We start from the raw sequence: 22,711 nt of genomic DNA, 5'->3' as shown, positions 1-22,711 counted from the left end.
GGAAGCTGTGCGCTTTATATTGGTTCACTTGTCAAAACTAATTTCAAAAGATTAATTCTTTAATAGAAAAGTGCGCCACTGCACACGTAGTGCATTAACATGAGCACACCATTTGTTTGCAACATTGAAATATTGCGTTGAAAGCTTTTTTTGTAAACTCTTTGCGTGTATATCTACGTTAGTTTTTACTTTCAGCTTTATAACGATACTCAAGGCTTAAATAGTCAAAGAGTGACGAATGCGAATGCTTTTAATGCGGACTTTGATGGATGGCTTCTTGTCGATTTTCACATAGAACGAGTAAGCGCGAGTTGACCTCGTTTCTGTTACGTTTTCCGATAGGAAAATAAAGGAACTTTCTCGGTGCGATTTCGTGCCTGGAATTACAAAGGATGCCTCTGACTGTCGCTGAACTCGGTTATAAACGACTGTTACGAAAATGACGACAACATCGTGAAAAATATGTATTTTAACGAAACGTGTTATATAACATAAGATAAATAACGACTAAAAACTTTTATCTTTATTTCAAACTTTCTAGAAAAAATACAATAAATAAAAAAAAAGCTATTTTTCCACAAAAAAAAATTATTTTTTTCCAAATGCAATTCTAATGTAATTTTTTATATCGCTCTTTCGCCATATAAATATTATATTGCGGTTTACAGACCGATGTCTCGAGGGTTGACTCTGTGTTAAATTTTTTTTTCCCTCTTACTGTTTTTCCGACGATTGTATCACGACACCCGACTCTCCCTTTATCGCCATGGTCGTAGTATAACCGCTTTCTGCGGCCAAGGACGGACAATGGCGAGAGAGCGAGCCGTGGGTGTCCCCCGAGAAATTACTTGATTTTCGCGAGAGAGCTCGTGCGAGAGTCCTTTTCCACCATTTCTTCCCCCATCCAACCCTCTTTGCTCGCCGTTTTTTCTCTCCTTCTTCCTTTCTTTCTCTCACTTTTCCGCCGGAAAAAGCGTTCTCGAGCCCTCCGCAGCCGTGAGATTTACGGTTCTTGCGTGGCTCTTCGAGAACACTGGCATCACTTAGGGCCTTTGCCATGGAAACAGAGGTGGCAGGGACGCATGTAAAAGTTTTGGGGAAAAGTCTAGAAAAGTCATAATCCCGAAGTGTGAAAAAGCGACTTAAAATTGCGTCTGAAATTATACAATTCTAAATTGTACAATTCACACAAATAAAATTGTACTCCGAGAATTGAAAATAATTTACGCGATTGTGAAATATTTTTAAAATCTTTTCGCAATATTTTCTTAATTTTCAATTTTCAAATTTTGCGACTTTGCTTATGTATTAACAGTAAGAATTTATTTCACTAATTTATATTAAACCAAATAATATATAATTTATTAATCAAAGCATAATAATTATCACACAATAATTTCTTCGGCTTATATTCTTGTAATTTTGTTTGCAAATTATTAGGATATATGCATCAAGTAATAACGATGGCTGGACTTTTTTGTATGCGCCCCTGAAAAGCAGACCTGTTCGTTTCAGCATCGAGCTACCTTCTTTTCAGCGTGCTCGTGTTACGTTCTTAACGAAGAAGAATGGGAAGCACGCTTTTTTGTGCTTCCAATCGTGGATGACGAAAACATCGCGCCATATTTTCTCTAATGATAAAGATGTGGTTGTGACATCTCGCGAAAGTATTTGGAAAAGTGATTCAAAGTGATAGATTTGTAAAAGTTTTCTTTATTAGCAAAACAGTCATATGTTAATTTTTTAAACTATGAAGGAGATACGAGTTTATTTCACTTAGCCATCTTTTATGCTATTCTATTCTTATTAAAATTAATTAAAACAATAATTATTGTTTAAAAAAATAAAACCTTATATTTTATTAAAAATAAGAAAGAATTATAATAATAATTTAAATAATAATGATAGATCCATCGGACAATTCAATTTCTTTTCATCAATCTTGCTAGTAACAATTTAACGTAGTGTTAGACATTAAAAGACAGACTGCACAGATGTTCACATACCGTTCAAGTAGTCGAGTTTTCAAACAGGCGAGAACTTAGAGTCGCAACGCGTGTAAAGAGATACTTAGCGGCGCGACAAAATGGCTCCATTTAACCACCAAGTGACTAGTTAGGGAAGTGCGGGAAAAGTTATAAATGCCCAGGTGGGATTTATTGACATCAAAAATATGTGCCTGATATCAGCAATTATAATATTAAATAATGTTGTCTAACATGTGACGCGATTTATTAACGAGTAACGTATGATAGTGCGGAAGATTTAAATATTTCGAATTTAAAATGTCTATATTCTCACTATAAAATAAGATGATTTGAGAAACCATAGTAATAATCTCGAAGCAATGTTGATATTGTTCGACCGTGAAATAATGGTCGACTATCAACATAAATTTTGGACGCAAATAGTAAAAATTGAGCTCTGCGCTATACGTCTTGCGAAAAATGCCGAAACGCTTGTCTCATATTTCTCTCAGGTGAGAGATGATTTGTGATACACGCGAAAGTATATATAACGCGAAGTTAGACTAATTTTAAGACTTTTGTCTCATCGTCACGTACGAGCTTTTATCAGATACAAAATAATCGCAAAAATGCGGGTTTTAGACTTTTTTTTACGATTACTGCATGATTTTGGGTTGTTGATTGCGACATCGCATCGATCTTATCTCAATATTAGCAATGTTAGCATGTTATTCCGGCAATATCAAAACTTATGTAACCAAGACTGCGCCGATTGTAAATTCCCCACCTAGTAATCCGCAACATTTCGAGATCGACGGGACGGCCTTGATCGTCTGCATTTCCTGGCGCGGCAACGAAATGCCGGTCAGAGGCCGGTTGTTGCATCAGCCAACATATGCACTCTCGTTGGATCCAATTATCCTTCCTCTTTCCGCCCTCTCTCTTCGCCTCACTCTTTTCTTTTCTCTGCCTTGTGACTGTAATCAGCCTGCCTTCCAGACGGCGACAACTCGTTATACTTACACACTTCCAAACCTGAATTCTTTCGCGTGCCTGCCTTTCCATCGCGAGAGCCCGCGCCGGACTTGCATCAGCCGATCGTCGACTTGTATCTGACTCGTCTCTCTTATACGCGCACGCAATACACGCGGTCACCTGCAACCGGCTAACGGTCGCGAACTTTTTCTTATTCTGGATCTCTTGCCTCCTTCCTCTTCTTTCTCTCCTTATGCGAGATAAATCTTTTTTTCATGCGTTTGCATTCAGTTTGATATTTTGTACGAGTTCGTTTTGCAATTAATATCACAATATTTTAATGAAAAAAAGTCATGCATTTGAATGTTAGAAATTTATTACTTTATTAAATTACAGTATATACACAGAATTACTATTGATTAAAATAATCTTTTAATTAATAATTAATATAAAAAAAGAAATAATTATAATCTGTTATAATATCAGCAAGTTTTATCAAACAATTTTCTAACACATTTTTTATTTCATCATTATTATGTAATGTTAAAGCTAAGTTTGCTTTATTCTATGTAACTTTAATTATTTTTGCAATTATTCGAATGACATTTTTGCCTGAAAGTTTTTTTCAACTCGCTATTATCGCTCTTGCTGCCATTTAATCTTCATGTGGGATAACGAGTTGAAGTAAGAAAAAGTGTGCGCATTAACATCTTGATCCACGGGATGCAGATCTCTGATGTGCGGGCGGCTATAATCTTCTCGATTCCAGCTGTACTCGCGGCAAGTACTGGCAGCAGGTGTTACCTCGACAAGAATGGAGACATCGCGAATGTCTCGCCTCTGACTCGTTTGCGAGCAAAATTCCTCTAATTGCGCCGTTGATAGAACACGAAGCGCAGCCCAGGCGATGTTTTTCCAAGCATTAAATGGGATTATTATGGAAGCGACGATATTCAGCCATTTCTTACAAGCTACGAGTGCAACGCACGGAAAAGCTGTTCGAGCGTGGTGCTTTCAATATAATTCAAATGTTAAATTATTTATTACTCCGCTTAATGTGAAATCAATATTTTGCTGCGCGTGCAAAATATGCGATTTGGAAATGGAATAATCAATGCTATTCTGCTAACGCGCGATGGGAAGAAATCTGACGTGTGTAGATAAAAAGAGGGAATAAGAAAGAGGCAGACACAAGATTATAATAAAAGTTGAAGTTATTATATATTGCAATTAATTACATCAATGCACCATTTTAAGCAGTAGAAAGTTGTATGTACAAATTTTGTGTAAATGCAAGTTTGCTCTGCATGTAACGTAATTTAAACATGATTGCCGCGAAGCAACTACAACATTTATAACTATGACAAAATACTGCAATTGAAATATCGCAAATTATCTTTTATTATAAGACGATAGCCAAATTGTTGTTTTCGGAAGTTTGAAAAATTTTGAGGATATGTCTTTCTTCTCGAAGCGCGGAAGTCTCTTGAAGAGTTGCTGACAGACTTGATTGGATCAAGGCCGGTCAAAACCGACGAGTAGATTCAGAGAAAAAACAAAAACTTCCGAAGGAAGGAGGAAAGTCGAAGATGGATGAGATCGAAGCAAACGAGGACCAGAAAGACGTGGGAAAGTTGTGATGCAGAAGGCGATCGAAGGTGCGAGCAAAACGAGAAGGACGATCGTTGATCAGATTGGAAGAGGAGGAGCAGCAGATAATATTAGATAGAGGAATTAGTAAGAAAGAGAAACCGAGACCAAAACGAGACGACGAAAAGATCAATCACGAGGAACACAATTCTTTGTCGATCTCCTTGGATTTTAGAAATGAGCGTTAACGAGAGTGCATCATTGTATTTCTTTGTATTCATATATTCTCTTTGTCTAGACACTTCATTTATTACTATTGTACTATTTATCCCGATTTTTCGGATGCATTTTTTCTTATTCAATGGAAAGATAGAATAATTTCTTTACTTTTTGTTTCTTTTGAAGAAAATACACAATTTAAATCCACAAAAGAAAGATTTTATGATAAAATTATTTAGAATAAGAATTCTTTAAGTGAATCGAAATCTTCAGTGCTTCTTATTAGGAAATTTTAATTTTTCTTTTCTTTAACATTAAATCAAAATAGTTTTTTTTTTATTTATATCTTTAATACAATTTATTTCGAAAGCTTGCTGATATTATCAAATAATTTTAATCTTTGTAATTCCAAATATAAACTAATACGGACAATGCTCTGACCGCGATGATGACTCGAACCAAATAGTTAATCTCCGGTTTCAAGGCGCCGGTCTTTGAAGGCACGCGAAGTCCAACACGAGAACATGCTCATTGCGTGTGTAAGGCTGATGCAAGTTCTCGCGAGACTTTCGTTTCGTATTTCTCATCCTTCTCCTCTTCGTCTTCACTTAGTTGATGTTTCCGACACCTTCTTAGGTTACAGACTTACTGTGTTCGACATAAAGATCGAAGCCTTGACTCCCTCACAAGTGACCGAGGTCTTTATGACACACGATATTATCGGATTTACTGAGCGATATTTGGTAATCTTGGTACGTCATGTTTTCTCAAAATAAAACCCGAATGTCAGCAAATTTTGTGTTTTGACAATTTCATACATTTTCTATCATCATAAAAATGTAGAAAAACATTAAAGATGAGAGATCTTAAAAAATGTTATTTTATAATCAGCGAGTTATATACAAAAATAAGCGCAGAATATTTATCTAAAAATATTTAAGATGCATGAGTCAGCTGCAAGAATTTCTCAATGAAAATATATATTATAAAAATTGGCCTTAAAACTTTGTTAAAATTGTATTTAAATATTTTTAATATTATTAAAAATTATTACTGTATTGATTATAAAGACTTTAGAAATTGCTAGAGATATATTTCTTTGTAATAATTTCAAACATTACATGTTTCAACAAACATATTGTTAATGGCTATTGCAGCCGCATCGCAAACATGACGTATTTAATTGTTTCATAGTACATTAGGATAACCGCAAAATAGCTCAAATATCCTATACACGTACAGTAGTAGCAAAATACTAAAGCACTCATGTAGCATAATAGTCAATGCTAGCTTACATTGCCTAACAAATAAAGCTGGATATCGAACAGCGGCGAGGAGTTTGCAGTATTACGTTTGTAGAAAAAAAACAGGATTAGAGAAAATAGAATTTTGAGTATTACGATACAATTTTATTAAAAAAAGAGAGATTAAAAGTCTACTCTCTTTCTCTATTAAGATATTTAATATCAAATATTATAAAGCAGCGAAAAAAGGTGGCTAAAAAGATTTTGTCAAATTTTTGTTAATAAAAAGCAGACTTTACATTCCTCAAAGAGTTTATGGGTAAAGTTCGCTACATCGCGGAATGTTAAAAAATCCATTTTTTTCTTAGCGGAATTTGTCGATATCTAGTACGAGTATTTTGAAAAGAAGGGAAAAAATGTTGAAGTCATTCGCGAAGATCGCGTCATAAAGCCGTACAGTCTCCGGAGAAGCACTCGAAATGGCTGGCATAGTTCGCATACGCGGCGATACCCAAGAGTCCGAGTTATTCGTAGAGACGGTAGCGCGTCGTCTCTCTCGCTGGAATCTCCCCAATCTAGATTACTTCGACGAGTAGAGAATTGGATTGCATCTCACCTGTAGGAGTCGCGAAAGGATCCATTTCTTTGCGCGCGCGTATCAAAGGCGAGGAATAGGATGGAATTCATTTGCGATAGCCTGGAATCCGTTTCGCGGCCAATAGCTGGTAGATTTTCCTGGGATTTTCAGTCGCACGGTTTTCTCCTTAGCAGAAAGAATATATTAAACGGGCTAAACGGCAATAAGAACGATCAATTGCGATTACCAGCATGATATCGTATCAATTTGCATCTTATTTATGAGGCATAGTTTTTAACTGTTTAACATTATTATGTTTTACATTTAATATTGTGATACAATACTGTTTGTTTAATTCTCCAAAAATATTTTATAAATATTGCAATTTATATCAATATTTATTAATCATATGTTTTTTTTTAATTTGCTTTGAGCTCTAGATTTTCTTTGTGATTTTTTAAAAATTTTTAAAAAATTTAGTAAATTCAAGTTTTTTGCATTTATGCAAATTTCTTTTCTGAGAATTTTTTTAATAAAAAATTTGCATAGAATGTTATATATTGCCGATAAATTGATTCAAACTCGAGCGCAATGTATATGTAGATATGCATATATACAAAAAATTTGAGAGATACTTTACTGGATTATTTTCGACCGTAATATCGATCCATCGATGGCTTTCCTTTGACTTTATGATGCACCGATTTATATTCGACCGTGATTTTTTTACACAATGACGATGCACGATTTGCACTAATAAAACTGCTATAAGACTATAATTGTCCGGTATTATAATCATCCGGCAAGACGCGGCTATAATTGAGAATAATTCCTACGGCACGTAAAAAAAAAACGATCTTGAAGTATGCATTTAATTAGTGATACCACAGTGTAATTGTGAGCTTTCTTTTTTGTCACAGTTTTAACAAAAACTCGAATGGCACTCAAGATACGCTCACCGTGCGAAATCGGAGTTCATTAAAATACCGTTCTTTCCAATAAACGCGCGAGTCACGCTTTCTGCTGATTGCACTTTTTGAGGATGCATTTTTACTCGCGGCGGTTATTATTCGAACAATTGCACCTAACGACTTGCATCCAAACGCTACAACTTTCTTCCGGGACATGACAAGTCGAAATAAATCTAGAGATTTTAAAGAGCTGTTGGAAACATATCACAATCTTTTTACGAATATATTAGCTACGACAATAATATATTAATTATCATAATTAATTACAATATTTAGTTAATCGCGATTATTTCTTGCACACTAGTATGCTACACAAATGAAACGTATTAACTATAACGTATACATTATATTGAATAGATCAATATCTTAGAACTGGAGCAGTCAATACTATTCTGCACGTTGAAGATAGAATGATAAATGAAGTGTTCAGAATTGGAGTAGATCGAATCCATAATCTGTAAGATCTTCGTTTAGTAATAGCATTTAGGTCTCACTCGATATTTTCACTTCAAATATCAGCTCGTTGTAAGATGAATATTGCAAAGAGTTTCTTTTACTTTAGCTGAAAATTAGTCAGCCACTTTAGCCAGTCTGCAATTTGCGACAGAATTTGAAATATAATTTTATTTTATGCGTCGTGTGATATTGGAATATCAGAATATAACGGCTATAAATAAAAATTAAAATACACATATGAAATTTATCAGTGGTATGTATTTTGTATGGATTCGTGGATGCGTGATTTTTCAAATGTTTTTTGTGTATCGGATATGTATATTGTTGTGGAAAGTACATTCTTCATTCAAATTGCGTATATTTATATTTCAAAATTTGGTAAATATTTTGTAGAGCATTCTATCATTTTATTTGTATCATGTTGATGCATTTCTCCCGATCGTTATTTACGCAAGAGCCGCGCAACAACGTCTCACTCGTGAGGAGGGACACGACATCGCAGAGCTAACCTGGGTCACGCATAATACCGCATAATCGTGTTTAATGGAATTCGTACTGCGTACGGCTGATGACCGTGTACGACGACGTATCGGACCGCGTGCGCGCATACGGTACGCACGTGTGTATCACGCGTGTGCTTGACGAGCGTGCCAAACGTGGATATGACTCGCTGTCGACGGCGTCAGCTATGTCATGGTAAAGTGAGTGGAGTAGCGGTTGATATACGAGACACGGGAAAAGATAGTGCGATATTTATTTATGGTTTATCCTGAAGCATATAAAAATAAAATTACGTTGCGGAATACAAATATGAAATAGCGAAATGTAAGCTCCTTTTATACTGCATATAAAATACAAGTTAAAATGCTTAAAAAAGATGAATAGAACATTTTCAATTTCTTCAATTAATCCTTAATAAATAATTTTTGATCTTTAATTAAATTTATATTAAATCATCCATCATAAATTGCAATGAAACATTATTCTAGAATGGAATTATACTTGTATATATAGAACATATTTTTAACAAGCGGATTGTTAAGACAAAAACATGTAGCGTATTGGAATCTTTTTTTATAGAAAGCTTGTCTATTTTTATCTACTAGATAGATAAATATACTTAAAAATTGCTTATAACATTGAGTTAAGTAATCATAAAATAATTAAATAATCCAAATAGTCTTGACATGTAAATTTAATACATATCGCGAAAAATATCCGTGAAATATGCTCGATAAGCATTGTCGAATACAGAATTCTTATTGATCTCTCGAGAAAGAAACGAAACGAAAACGATCGGCGGGCGAAATAACGAAGGAGAAACGTGAAAGGTACGAAGACAACAGCTGTGACATCGACATTGCTTTTTTGTTGGGTTTTTGCGAAGCTTTCATTATTCCGAAAACTTTGTGTCGCATTTTAATGAAAAATATTCGCCGTCAATCTATTTCAGAGTCGGACTCGCGACTTTCTACATTTTGATATTTTCCACGTGTTGTCCGGACAAACGTCGGCCAAATAAATTACGCATCTCTTTTGCATTTTAAAAACCTCGATGGAATAATATCAGTGAATTTTGTTTTCAGATACATATAATGCATCTCAAATATAGTGAGTTATTATTTATCGAGAATTTTTTTTATTTGAAGTCAATTTTTCTCTTTATGAAAATATTAAGAAAAGTCACTTTGTCACCATTTTTTAAAATTGTTATAAGTAAATGCAAAAATTAGTTTTATGTAGTATTGAAATTTAAATACATCAAAAAAAATATCACGGTTTCAATTACTGAATTATGTCACGGTGAAAAAAAATCGATCGGACCATAATAGCGAAGAGAGAACAGACGCGAGCGAAGGTCGAGCAGAGTTTTGCGACACGTCCGTTAAACCGGGTGTGCAAAAACTCGTAACTTGGCTCGGTCCGTCTTCCGAAGAACATTCGTGCCAGTTTCTCTCGTCAATCATCTTGCTCGGGTCTCTGCAGCAGCTTACTCCCGTTTCAGAGTTTCTTTCCCCACGCGAATTTTTGCACCATCGGTCGCCAGTTCTATCGATTTTTATTGCCAGTCACTCCACGAGAAAGTATCCTAAAACAAATCCTCTTATATATAGATATACAGTAACGCAATATATATACATGTATACGTATACATAATTTCTAAATCAAATATACAAATCATATTTTGCTTTATTACAAGTTTCTACATAAAATTTTCTATTTATTTAAAAATAAATGTTTTTTGTTTAATAACATGATTTATATATTCCGTATATTTTTAAATGAAAATTTTTGATTTCTTGAGAATAATAATTACTTTAATTTTATTAATTTTATATTTTTTATATATTTATTATTTTATATTGATGTATTTCTTAGCCATAAATTAAGCAATCAAGAACCCAAACGTTAAATATATCTTTTGTGCTCTTTTCTTCTTTCTTCCACGTTTAAACTGCCGTTTTATCCGTGTGCAATTATCACGATCTATTTTTGTTGGTGTGTTAGTTCAATCCGTAATCTGATGCAGTCGATGGATGCGGGTAATTTACCAAGCGAGAGGACAGTTGTTTTCCCCCGATTCTCCTCGATTGATTGGCAATTTCGTCGAGCGCACGTGAAATCGATTTGAACCGCTGCCGTCTAAAGTCAATCGTGCACTAACGAACGCATAACGATCCCCGATAATCGAATGCATCCCTTGTTCTCGTATTTTCTACGCGAAAGTACGGAAGCACCCGATAAATTTTCAGGGTTGATTGAGAATTTCTCGGCGATTTCGAGCGCGGTTACACCATAACTTTGGATTAACTAGAGATTTTCAGCTACTGAAAATTCAGGCTGCGTAATCAGTTTTCTTGAATTTCGCATTACTCGATAATTTCAGAATTATTCAAACGTGTCTGATAATCACACTTGTTCCGAAATTCACGAGATAACTCCAGCTCGATTCAATTCGCACTTTGTCATGAGTTAGAAGATCGTTACTTTATCGAACTTTATATGTTCAATTTTTTAAAATTAGATATCACACACACATGATATTATAAAAACTTTATAATGAAAGTTTAGAAAATATTTTTAAAACTTCTTCTAAAAAAATTTCAGCTTATTATGGTATTTATATTATTTCCATTTTCTTTCATTAAATATTTCAAGAAGTAATCTTGTAATTTACGTGCTCACTTTAATCTGCGGAAGTGCAAAAATGACAGCTATATTAAATCGACTAGGGGTCGTTACTCGCTACGAGATTATCCGATGAAATTCGATGCCCGTAAGTTTAGGGCGAGCATCCCCTATGAAATTAGGCGGTGGAACCCTCGTTTCGTGTTTCTGGAACGTCCCCGAGCAACACATCAATTTCTTGGGCAACTATGTCGTTGGCGGAGATGAATACCAAATTGCTTTGCGAGCCCTCCTGACGACAGCCGCTCCAGCGATGTTTAATCCAATATTAAATGTGTCTTTTAATATCGCCTGAAATGAAAATTCTTAACATGTCGATTTTGTCCCAAGCTGTGTCAGTTTGTACTATGTGACATCGACAAATTTCCTCTCTTTAGTGTACAATCTAAAAATATTCCATTGCATATAGGAGCTTTTTAGGTTTTTTTCACGTAAAAAGAAAGAAATTTTATTTCGATATGAAGCTTACAATTATTTGGATTTTTTTTCATTTGACTTTTACGAACTTTTACGTTACGAAATCTTGATTCTGGCGTGAAATTTTTGAACCTAAAACTTTTCTCGCTTTCAACAATTCAAAATTTTTCTTTCGACGTGAAATTCACAGGTTTGCGATTTTTTTTCATTTCTATTCTTATCAGTATGAAATCTCGATTCCACTGTCGCGAATTCGCGCCGCGAAACGCGTGAAAATAATCTTTATTCTTTCGATGGGATCCGGTTCGGAAGCGGAACCGGAATCCGGCTGGGCGGTGGGAGAGAAAGAGAGAGAGAGAGAGAGAGATAGAGAGCAATGGGATGAGAACGGACGGGGATGCGCATGTTCACTCGCGAGGGCGAAGCGCCGCTATAAACCGTTCCGGACGGTTCATATCGCGGCGCGCTGCCACCGCGGCAACACGTTTTCGCGATTATTCTCGGTACAATCACAGAAGGGAGACACCGTACTGCTCGATCAGTTGTTGTTCGTCAATCTTTCGTAATCTCGACTTCTTAGTTCACTAAGGACTTCGGAAAGTCCGGAATATAGTATGCAAATCAGTGACTCGCGTGATTAGTGACTTGCGAGACGTTAAATTGCTTAATTTTGGATTCACATGTTTCCGACGTAACGTGGGATTCGTATCGGAGAGGTTTGTGAGTGAAAGACGAGCTCTGGAAGGAAGAAAGCTGGCGAGGCAGATTGTGACGAAGAAGAAAATCTCGGAGCTATTAGAGTTGCTAGTGCTGCGCTGGGCTAGGATGTCATTCTTTAGGGGTTTGTGGAAAAGCAGCTCAAAGCATAAGAGTGAGTTGAGTTTGATGAGTTGTGGAAGCATAAGAGTGAGTTGAGTTTGGTTGGTTGTGGTTTGGAAGGGGGATAAGTATAAATGAAGGGATGCAATAGTAGGGAAGTTTGAAAAAATTTGAGTTCTAATAATAGACAAACAATCTTTGCAATAGTTAATTTACACGATAGGAAATAAAATATTGAAAAAATGAGAGATGTAATGTGTGTTAATACAGTGCCATTAGAATTGTTAGTTGTGTTTTATATAAATTTTTATGTGATCTGCAATGTATATAATTTTATAATTCATACTATCTGTCTTTATGAAGAAAATGATGATAGTATTACATGATTCATCAAATAGAATTTTTAAATCATTGTTTTCTGTTGTCATTTAGTGATAAAATAATTTTTATTAATTGATGGATGCTAATTGAGAAACAAATTATCCGCATTTCAATGAATTTTTAATGACGTACGTTAAATATGTTACAGATACGAACCAATTTTTATTCAACTGATTCTATTAAGAACATATTATATATCTAAATTTCGGAATTTTTATTTATTAGATTTTTATTTTTATTAAAAAAAGAAGAAAAGACAAAACGCAACGTCTTGTGTAAAGAGAATTTTGACATTAGACGAGAGAAATATAATTCAAAAGTCCAATTTTAGAGTTTATATTTTTTAAGTTGAAATTTCTGTCATTATTATATCGTATAGTATTGATTATCATGCTCACTGAGTATGATTTTCAGCTTTGAAGTATGAAATTTAATATATAGCCATATTTAGCAATGAATGCGAGACTCAACATGATAAATTTTTAATGGGATGTGAATATCAATTGACGAAATCTATCTGTAATAAGACTTTTAAAATTATTTTTTGATTTTATGAGAAAGATTTCTAATACACATTAAGCAAACGCGATTAATCATCGTATTACAAAAGATTAGATTGTGCCTAAATGTGCTGTTTGCTTTTATTTTGCTTATCTTTTAATTTTTAGGCTTTTATATTTATCTGTAATAAATGTTACAGTTTTACTACATATTTTATCGCAGAATTTTTATTTGGTTTTATTAATTCTTTCTTTGAAAAAAGTCTTACTGCATTATTATCGAAGTTGATATAAATCATTTGTAAAAAAATTATAAAGATTGCAAAAGAAAAAAATCGATGGAAAATTATGTATAGTAAAATTATCAAATAATCAAATTTTTTATTTTAAAGTAGTCATTATTTTTTACAATATAAATATTACTTTCAGAGATCAAAGATCAACACATAATAAGAAATTAGTTTTTTATTTATCAATGAAAATTAATATAAATGACTCTTTATTTATCTGTAAAGTTGTAAATAAATAGGAGTTACGAAATACACAAAGTGTGTCGCAATATTCCTGGCATCGTAAAATAGGCGTTACGACATATATATAAAAAATTTGTTTTCAAGATAAAGATATAATCATGAGCCAATGATGTAACTTTCCGCGTGATAAGTTCGATTTATAAATCAAGAAAAATTCTGGAGACGAGACCAACTCGCTGCGTACTTTGTATCGTCTGTGAGTAACCCTTGCCACTCATTGCTTTTCATGAAGTGGGTCATTTCAAATTCGTCAATGCTCTACTTCGTCGAAATTGCGTTAATAAAATTTAATATTTCCAATAATTTTTTATTATTAAAAAAAAATATAATTATAAAAAAGGTGCATTAAAATTAACAAAATTATCAATAAATTATGACTCTGATAAAAACGATAGGTTTATAATGTATAATTATATAAAAAATTGATATTCCATCCTGTAATTTAAAAAATATAATAATAATGGTATTATCAAAGCCACAATATAGAGATGAATGTACTTATATATTATAACTATATTGCCGCGCGCAGAAATAAATGTAGAATTAAATCTAGTTATTCAACTGCTCTACTGATTAAAAGCAAATATGTAGTGCACTTAAAAAAAGGTAGACTCGGCAATAGAATAAGTAATTGTTGTGACGATGTTTATTTCGGTAGATGATTAATTTGTAAGTATAATGCATTTTGTTAGTGCCTCAATATGGAAGGTCGCAATAAAGATTTCACGAATGTCGCCTTCTGCGATCCACGTGATCCACCTTTCGAGAATAAAAATTAAACGAACCACTGCGCTGTGTCACGGCGATATTGGCAACGTGACTGGCTCCTCCTCTCGCGATGCTTCCAGCCGGGAAAACTTCCAGAATGACGGATGAAGTATGAATATTGTAGCGTGTATATCGCGTGCCGCGCGCGCACAAAGACGGCTGGTTTGATTAATTGAAAGGATCCCGGGGAAAATGTTTTACGCGATGCAGATGTCGCATTTTAATCGAAAAGTATAAAACGGCAAAAGGAGTGCTTTATATTACAATATATAATAAAAAAAAAATATTGACAATATCTATATTCAAATATTATCTAATGTAATTAATATTTTATTCAGTATTTCTTTTTCTTCGAAAAGGAAATATATCTCTTTACAAATTTTCTTTATGAAATATGCCGTTTGTTCAACTTGTCAAAAATTTGCATCGCACATTGTGTTACATATATTTTATTCTACTTGTTAATTGAGAATTAAGAGCCTCTAAACAATGATATTTGCTCTTTAATATTGTTTATGCTATATGCTATTGCAATATGCTATTCTGTTTAATGAAAAAAAGATGTGGTATTAAACTGCTCGACAAATATACGAAACTTTAAAAATGCTGAATAAAATATCCGCATGAATATTACAATTTATTGTAGCTATACGCGAGAACATACATTTTGCTAATTACAAAAAAGAAAGATAAAGAGAAATATATTTAATAGCGGTTATTCTTTCATAAAATATGTTGTATGTTTTGTTTCGCAGAACTTGGATTATTATTTATCTCTTCAACAAATGTTTGGTTTACATTGCTCGTGACAAGAAACAAAATGCGCATAACGGTATTGTCAGAAATTATATTCATGTTTGCATTCATATTTACACGCAGACAAATTATAATACAATAATATATTCAATAGAAAACAAATTAAAAAGGTATACAAAAATTCCAATAGAATATTTCGACATTACATTATATAATATAAATTTCACGTAAAATATTAATAACCACTCATGTTTTTATCGGATAACAAAAATATAACAAGAGTCGCAAAAGTTAGATCTTTTAAATTTATTCATCCATTTTAATGTCTTGATTTCTGTATTTTTATTGTTATTAAAATTATATTTTCAAGGGTAAAAGAGATGCTTTTCTCTTTTAATTACTTATTGCTACGCTCGTTTACTTTGTTATTGCCGAAGAAAACCAGCATTTGAGTTTAACGTTTACTAAAGTCGCAATAATCGCGCGTTTATCGAAGCGATCGAACGCTTGGCAATTTTGCAATTTCCCGTGAGCTCGTTCGGCAAGATTAACGGCGATTATGCACGGCTGCGAAATGTCGGGAAGTGATAACACAGATCCGCGTTATAGCAGCGGCAGCAGCACTAACTGCAGTAGCGCAGCGGCGCAGTTAACGCGATTATTCGCAATAAGCGCCGTAATAGAGCCACCTTCAAGATTATGGTAATGCATGCGTCGGCTCGCGTTATAAGCGTAATGCGACCCCCTTCGGAGCACTGATTATTGATCATAAAATCTGCATAAACCTGCGACGAAAGCTGCATCTCGATGTCGCGACATGTCGCTAACTGGAAAGAACGTATCGCGAATGCCGAACTCGATAAAGCTTTCTTCTCTTGATATATAGCGCCATTTGGATTGCGCTCGCGTCTTAACAAAGGAAATTATTAATAACTATTTTTATCGATTATACACAACTGTAAATTATATTCGCAAAGTGGTACGTTGATTTTAAAGTACAGATATTTGCAAAGGTTGATTGTCATATTTCGCAATAGTTACACGTATAAGATAATTTTTTAATGAAACTTGTGAAAAATTCATTACAATTATCGTATATTTTAGCACTCTTAAGATTTGATGTCAATTTTTTATTAGGTTTTTACGGTTTACAAATTGCTGAAAGTCTTTCTTAAAAATGTTCTTTAAAAGTACGAGCTACAATATCAATAGCTTCCAGATGTAACGTGAATAGCGATGTCGTCGTCGAGATTTTCTTCGGAATGTAAAAGGCCGCTGCGTTGCATTTCGTGTGCAGCTGCTGCATCTTTGAAACTATCGCTGTAGAATGTCATGGTAATAGTTGCCAAGATATTGGACGTGGTTTGCATTGTGTTGGCAAATGTGCCCATTTAGGCAGAACTGTTCTATTCAGCCGCGAAACACCTTCGGCGTCAGCTTGACGCGTCAGGGAAATTTTGATGGATTGTTAAGATTTCATCGGTTCGAGATTCATGAAAAGACAAGTGTTGTATTTCCACAGCTTCTATAATTTTCCTATCTTTTATACAGGATAAATATTCGTTTCGGTTTTATGCTATCTAAAGTTTCGAGTAATTTAGTTATTGCTACGCGAAAAGGTTGCGTCTCTTCTCTTCCATAAAACGCACGTAACATGATTTTCCTTTGTCAACTTTCCAAGTTTGTCGTTAGACTTCAGTTCCATTCTATGTAATCTAATGTCAACGTTATCTCCACTCTGGATAATCTAACGTCAACACACAATGAATGCATGAATATTCCTCCCGTCGCGTTCAATTGCGTCATCGTGTTTGATTAGTGCTTCATAATCGGAGCGTTAATGCCACCGATATCACTATGCGATCACATGCGCCGAAATGCATGCAAGCACATTATGCATACGATGTGCACATCATATAACACAAAAAATATTGGAGAGAACTGTTGTACACATTGAATGGATTTTTCCTAAAATTTCGCGGCGGTGGTTAAATTTCATCGCGCTCAAGTTACGATCCTGCATACCGCACGTATCACGCGCAATGCGATATGCAAATAGCTGGAGAACAGCGTAGACCACCAGTGGTAATGAACTTGCTGTTACGCCGCAAGTTATTCCGCACGGCCATCATCTCGAAAGTCGTCCGTAAAGAGCGTACGTACTTGTAGTCGCTGTGGCACTTGAAGGCTGCTCGTTTCGATTTAACGAGGGTTATTTCGAGAAAGGAAGATAGCTAATAATATGCTCGCGTGATCACTTACCATTAATTTGCAACACATATTTATTGCTAAATGCACTTGTTTAAGTCCCTTCTTCTTTACCTACAGAATCGTAAAGATTACTCTCAATGGGATCATAGAATCATATATAATCTTGTGCAATCAGGATATATTTATAAGAATAAAAAGTAATAAAAAGAAAGAATCGTTTTTCCATTATATGTGAAGCAAAATTACAGGATGAAACTATTCGTAGATAAAAATAGCATTCCCTCTTTGCTTTTAAAGAAGTTCTGAAATTATTCAGTTAGTTGTAATAAGTTATTCGCAAAATTGCGCGAAATAAATTGTACACTATTTATGAAACGCGTTGATTAATACGGAAATGTAATTTCGAGTGGTAAGCATTTGTTCACATGCAGATGTTATAACTTAAATAATAAAAGATGTTACCGACAAAGCTGTACAGAGCTGTACAGAGTATTGTACTTTTGTGTTATAATTGCACGACAGAGAAGCATGAATAAAGCAATTTCCATTTAATTCTTAATATATCTGCAACAAAGTTGAGAGCGCCGCTGTATTACTGTCTTTTTATGACAATTGCTCGCATAAATCTAGCTTTGAGAAAATTTATTAATTTGAAAGTAACAAAGATGCCATTCAAAAGTGTTTGCCGTAAAACTGTCTTTAGCAATGGCAAATAATTTAATACGCTTTATTATTTGCTGCAATTACTGCTTTTTAATTACAATATTGAAGAAAAGAAAATATAAAAGATTAAACGTATTACGATATTTTATATATCTTTGTAAAATCTTATGTTTATGGAAATATAAAATTAGAATACTTTATGGATAAAAGTTTGTGAAAATAACTAAAGTACCTTGATGGATTTGATTTTATAGAAAGGCAAACAGGAAAACGATCGCTATACTCGGAAATTACATTTACAGACACATACACGCGTCTCGTATTTACAGATATATTGCATCTCAAATGGTAAAGGATGTCCAAGAGAAACATTATACGAGCATCCCACATGACGCCATATATCACATTAGTGTCAGCACAAAAAAATGACATTATAGCTCATGCTGCTGTTTCGAATTTCACACAGCAGCGTTGCTGCTGATATGCAAATGGACAAAGTATACTTTCAGATCTCGTTACATTGTAATTTTTGTATTGTGTATTGTATCGAATCTTGAAAGTTAATACTTGATATTTAACGTTAAATATTTAAATTTTAATATTTAATATTTAATATTTTATTCTTTATTATATATAATTTTTTGCCGACATAAATTGAATTTTAATAAAGTTTTATCTTGGAATTCAACAAGCGATATTCATTAAACATTTTAAAATTATTTTTTGTACTGAAAACTTATTATTTTTTTATATTGGATCGAATTTTGAGATTATTTTACTTATAACTGATTTAATAATAAATTTGAACTCTTCAAATTTATATTAAAATTTTATAGTTTTTAAAATTTTCTATTTATAAAAAATAAATGAAGAGAATTTTAAATTGCGATTTAACTGTCGAGATATTTAATATGAAAACTTTTCAGTATGATATTAATTAGAAAAATCAACTTGTTTTGAATATTGCAGTAAATATTGTTTGCGTGAATTTCTAGACAAATTTACATATTTCCGTGCAAAATCGGAAATCAACTAACGTATTTTCGCATCGCATTTACTAGACTTGATAATCTGTCGGGTTTCTCGATAAGCTATAACAATAGGTACTTATCGATGTTTGGCGCATATCGAATGCATGTCCATCCGTTTCCGTCGGCAATACATAATTCGTTTTATACATCTATCACACATAACCATACTTCATCGCGGCGTATCGTGCTACGTCACGGTATCGAGAGCGGAAAGTGCATGATTAATGATAAAAATCCTGAAAAGAGAAATACGTCTGTGCATATCACAATATTGATTCGAATGATGTCAAAATTGCAGATGAACGAGGTGGAAAATTAAGGAAAGAACCTGTCTATAAAATGTTAACGCTTTAACGATAATAATTCACATACTCTCTATTCGGCGTCAAGTCTGGTCGTTCAGTTTTAGATTTGTCTCCAAAGATGAAAGGATGGAAATAAAATAATTACGCAGAATAATAACTATGTGTTAACATCGGCGACAGAATGATCATGGATTCTAATTTACCTTTTACATCTCGCGACAGCGCGGATTATTGCGGGAAAAAATTCACAGCTGTTTTCGACTGCCGTCACGCCCAGAATATCACTCGACAACTATATAAACGAAAACTGACATTAACGGGTTCTCTCGTTCGTGTCGCAGTAAAATTGCCGTGTGCCAATCGCGCGCTTTTCCCCGCGTGTTTTACGACCGGGGCAGTTTGCCACGGCAATAGAGATAGCGGGATATACAGTGCAGCAGGTGCTCTTCGATCTCGCGAGATGATATCGAGGGGAACCTGTCTGTCTCCCTTTGCAATGGGATGCATTAATTTATTATCATGCACCGCCGCTTTCATATATCTTGTTGTCCGACGTACAATTGAATTTTTGAATTTTGCATTCGAATAGATATTTTTTGTTGTTTCTATTCTGCGTACTCACATTTATAGCTTTGTATTTATCATCGTGATAGATATTAGAGGTATTAATTTGTTAATTTAATAAATTATTAGTTTATTGATTGAGCATATTTCGATAGAGTTTATTAAAATGTACGAGAATCACTGATTCGTAAATACATGAACATTGTCGGAGCAGGGCACCAAATTTGTTAATTTATTTGACAGAAATATCAATGAGTGGTATTCATCATTGTTAAATAATGTAGAATCTATTATAGAATTCACTATTAATACTTGTTGTCGACGTGATATTAAATTAATTTAGTAGTTAGTAATTAGCATTGCGGTGAACTCGATAAACGAGTTAAAGTGGAAAGCCTCAGTAAAATTGATGTAACACGAAAACTCATTTTGCTTCTTACTTCTTTGGGCGCTCAAAACCTTTCAAGGATGCAATTTATTTTTCATGCATGTCCGGTATGATGGATGAATGGTACTGATAGATTCGTGTTCGCAATGTAAAGCTTTCACTTACCATATTTAAAAGCTTTTCGTATTAATATTAATATTACCTATACATTTTAATATTAATATCAAGTAAGCAAAAAAGATTAATCCTTTAAAAAATTGTGCATATTATTATTTTTATTTTATATTAAAATAATTCGATTAATTAAATTATTTTTAATTAATAATATAATTACTTAATATATATGAAATACCGTTATATAATGCATAGTACGCTATAATGTATTTATTATAAATAATTATATAACATTATTACATGACATATTCTGTAGAATATCTATACTATGCGACAACGATGCATCAATGGTGTATTAAACCTCATCATTACGGAACGCAATTATTTGCCCTACAAACACGAACCATATTATTTGACAAATTCTGCAGTTCGTCAATCAAAGCACTATGTTCAGTAAATATCGTGCAAATTTGGATAATGACACACAATTCGACTGACTTGTGATTGTGGATCCTGTTACAGTATATCTGCCCTATGAATTAATCTTTATTGACATCGCGTTCCCCTTTGATTGGTATTAATGCAATAGCATATAAGAGCATCGCCGTAGGCAAAAAACTGGTGATAATTATTTCAAATTAATATTTTATATTAATATTTTCAAATTATCTGTTATATACATAACTGCTATTTCTATTATTATACGCTGAATTAAAATTATAGATTTTTTGTAATTAAAGCAAATTTTTTAGAAAATTTTGAAAACGCCGGATTTATTAAATTGACACATCTAAGTTTTATTCATCCATTAACAATTAATAGATTTTAATAATATACCAAGAGAAAAATAGATAAAGACATATTTTAATGTAGAGGAAATATATCGATTAAAACTAATGATCGATAAGTTTTCTTTTAATTTTTTAAGTGAAAAAAGAAGAAGAGAAATCTGCTTAAGTCTTGCTTTGCTCTAACAGTAAGTCTTTGTCGCGAGACGCGTGAAGAAGGTGTGAACAAATGAGAATCACATTGCGTGAAATGCGTTAAGCGTCGCTTAATCAACGCTCTCTTCAGATGAATTTAATCGCATTTGCGCGGTTGTTTTAATTGTCGCGAACAATATCAGTGTACGTCAGTGCGCGTCGGTTTACCGTTTCGTAGGAGAGGGTCTGTGACCGCTTGTGGAGAGTCAAGCCGCTCTTCCGAATGTACATGTACAGCGGGATTGCTGCCCTCGCGTTTGCTGCACCGTCGTGCGTAAACGCCGCACGCGACATGCATTAACGTTTCGCTGATATTTGGCAAGAGACGAGGGATTAATTAACGCATAAGCACCGTAAATTGCTACTGGCTCGCTCGTTGCATGAATACAACGCAAATACGATAAACATATTGCGTGTACGTTTCTTTTTGCGATATAAACAACTATACATCTTTTTTTCTTGTAATTTATATTTCTATAATTATGTATCCTGCTTAATTTCTGCTTCTAATCTTGATTTCTGATTCGTATATGCACAGCTATAGCGAATTGCAGGAAATCGTTAATCAGAATTAATTAGTAGAAATTGACGGTGCAAATTAATTTAACTTTCTTTTAAGTGCTTTCGCGTCGCATGTTTGCAACGGCGTCGCAGTAACTCCGTAAGATAGCAATTTATTACGTCGCCAGATACGCTTCCGGGTAGCTAAATTACAATCGACGACGGTTCATTAATTATCGACAGCTCGGTTCTCTCAAGGTCGACATAATTGATCGCGACTGTCTCCAGAAGTCTATTAAATCGGCTCGGTCGACGTGGGAAAGTTGCGCCGGCGTCATTGGAGTATCTTTCGCCGTTCTTTAGCTTCAGCGGAATACATCTGATACGCGTCTCTCACCTCCCTACCCTTCCCTCTCTCTCTCGTTCGATTAACGTCACCGTAATTGACTTAAGTTCCCGACGTCGAAACTCGACGGCGGCAAATAAACGAGCCCCTTCGTGCGGGTGCGAGATTATTCCGGTCGCGCCCATCGGGAAACCGCGAGAGGAGCGTGAGGGGAGGGGGGATGGAATAGGGGGTGACTCGGCA

General features: G+C 34.2%; 1 protein-coding gene across 5 annotated transcripts in view; it reads left to right on the top strand.

Annotated features, from left to right (window-relative positions):
- Positions 1 to 22,711, top strand: part of LOC105670182 (low density lipoprotein receptor adapter protein 1-like) — a 69,380-nt gene that overhangs the window by 17,503 nt on the left and 29,166 nt on the right. Inside the window, exon 1 of one of the 5 annotated variants that reach the window (XM_012363559.2) lies at positions 11,825 to 12,476. The exons of the other annotated variants lie outside the window; for them this stretch is intronic. Within the exon in view, the coding sequence (XP_012218982.1) occupies positions 12,431 to 12,476 (46 nt within the window). The 5' untranslated portion in view covers positions 11,825 to 12,430. Of the gene's footprint in view, positions 1 to 11,824; positions 12,477 to 22,711 lie in introns of those variants that run through there. 5 annotated transcript variants of the gene reach the window in all.

The sequence above is a fragment of the Linepithema humile genome, chromosome 7 (genome assembly GCF_040581485.1).
Source record: "Linepithema humile isolate Giens D197 chromosome 7, Lhum_UNIL_v1.0, whole genome shotgun sequence".
Classification (NCBI taxonomy): domain Eukaryota; kingdom Metazoa; phylum Arthropoda; class Insecta; order Hymenoptera; family Formicidae; genus Linepithema; species Linepithema humile.
Note: the sequence above shows the minus strand (reverse complement) of the source record. Positions and strands in the feature narration are given on the sequence as shown.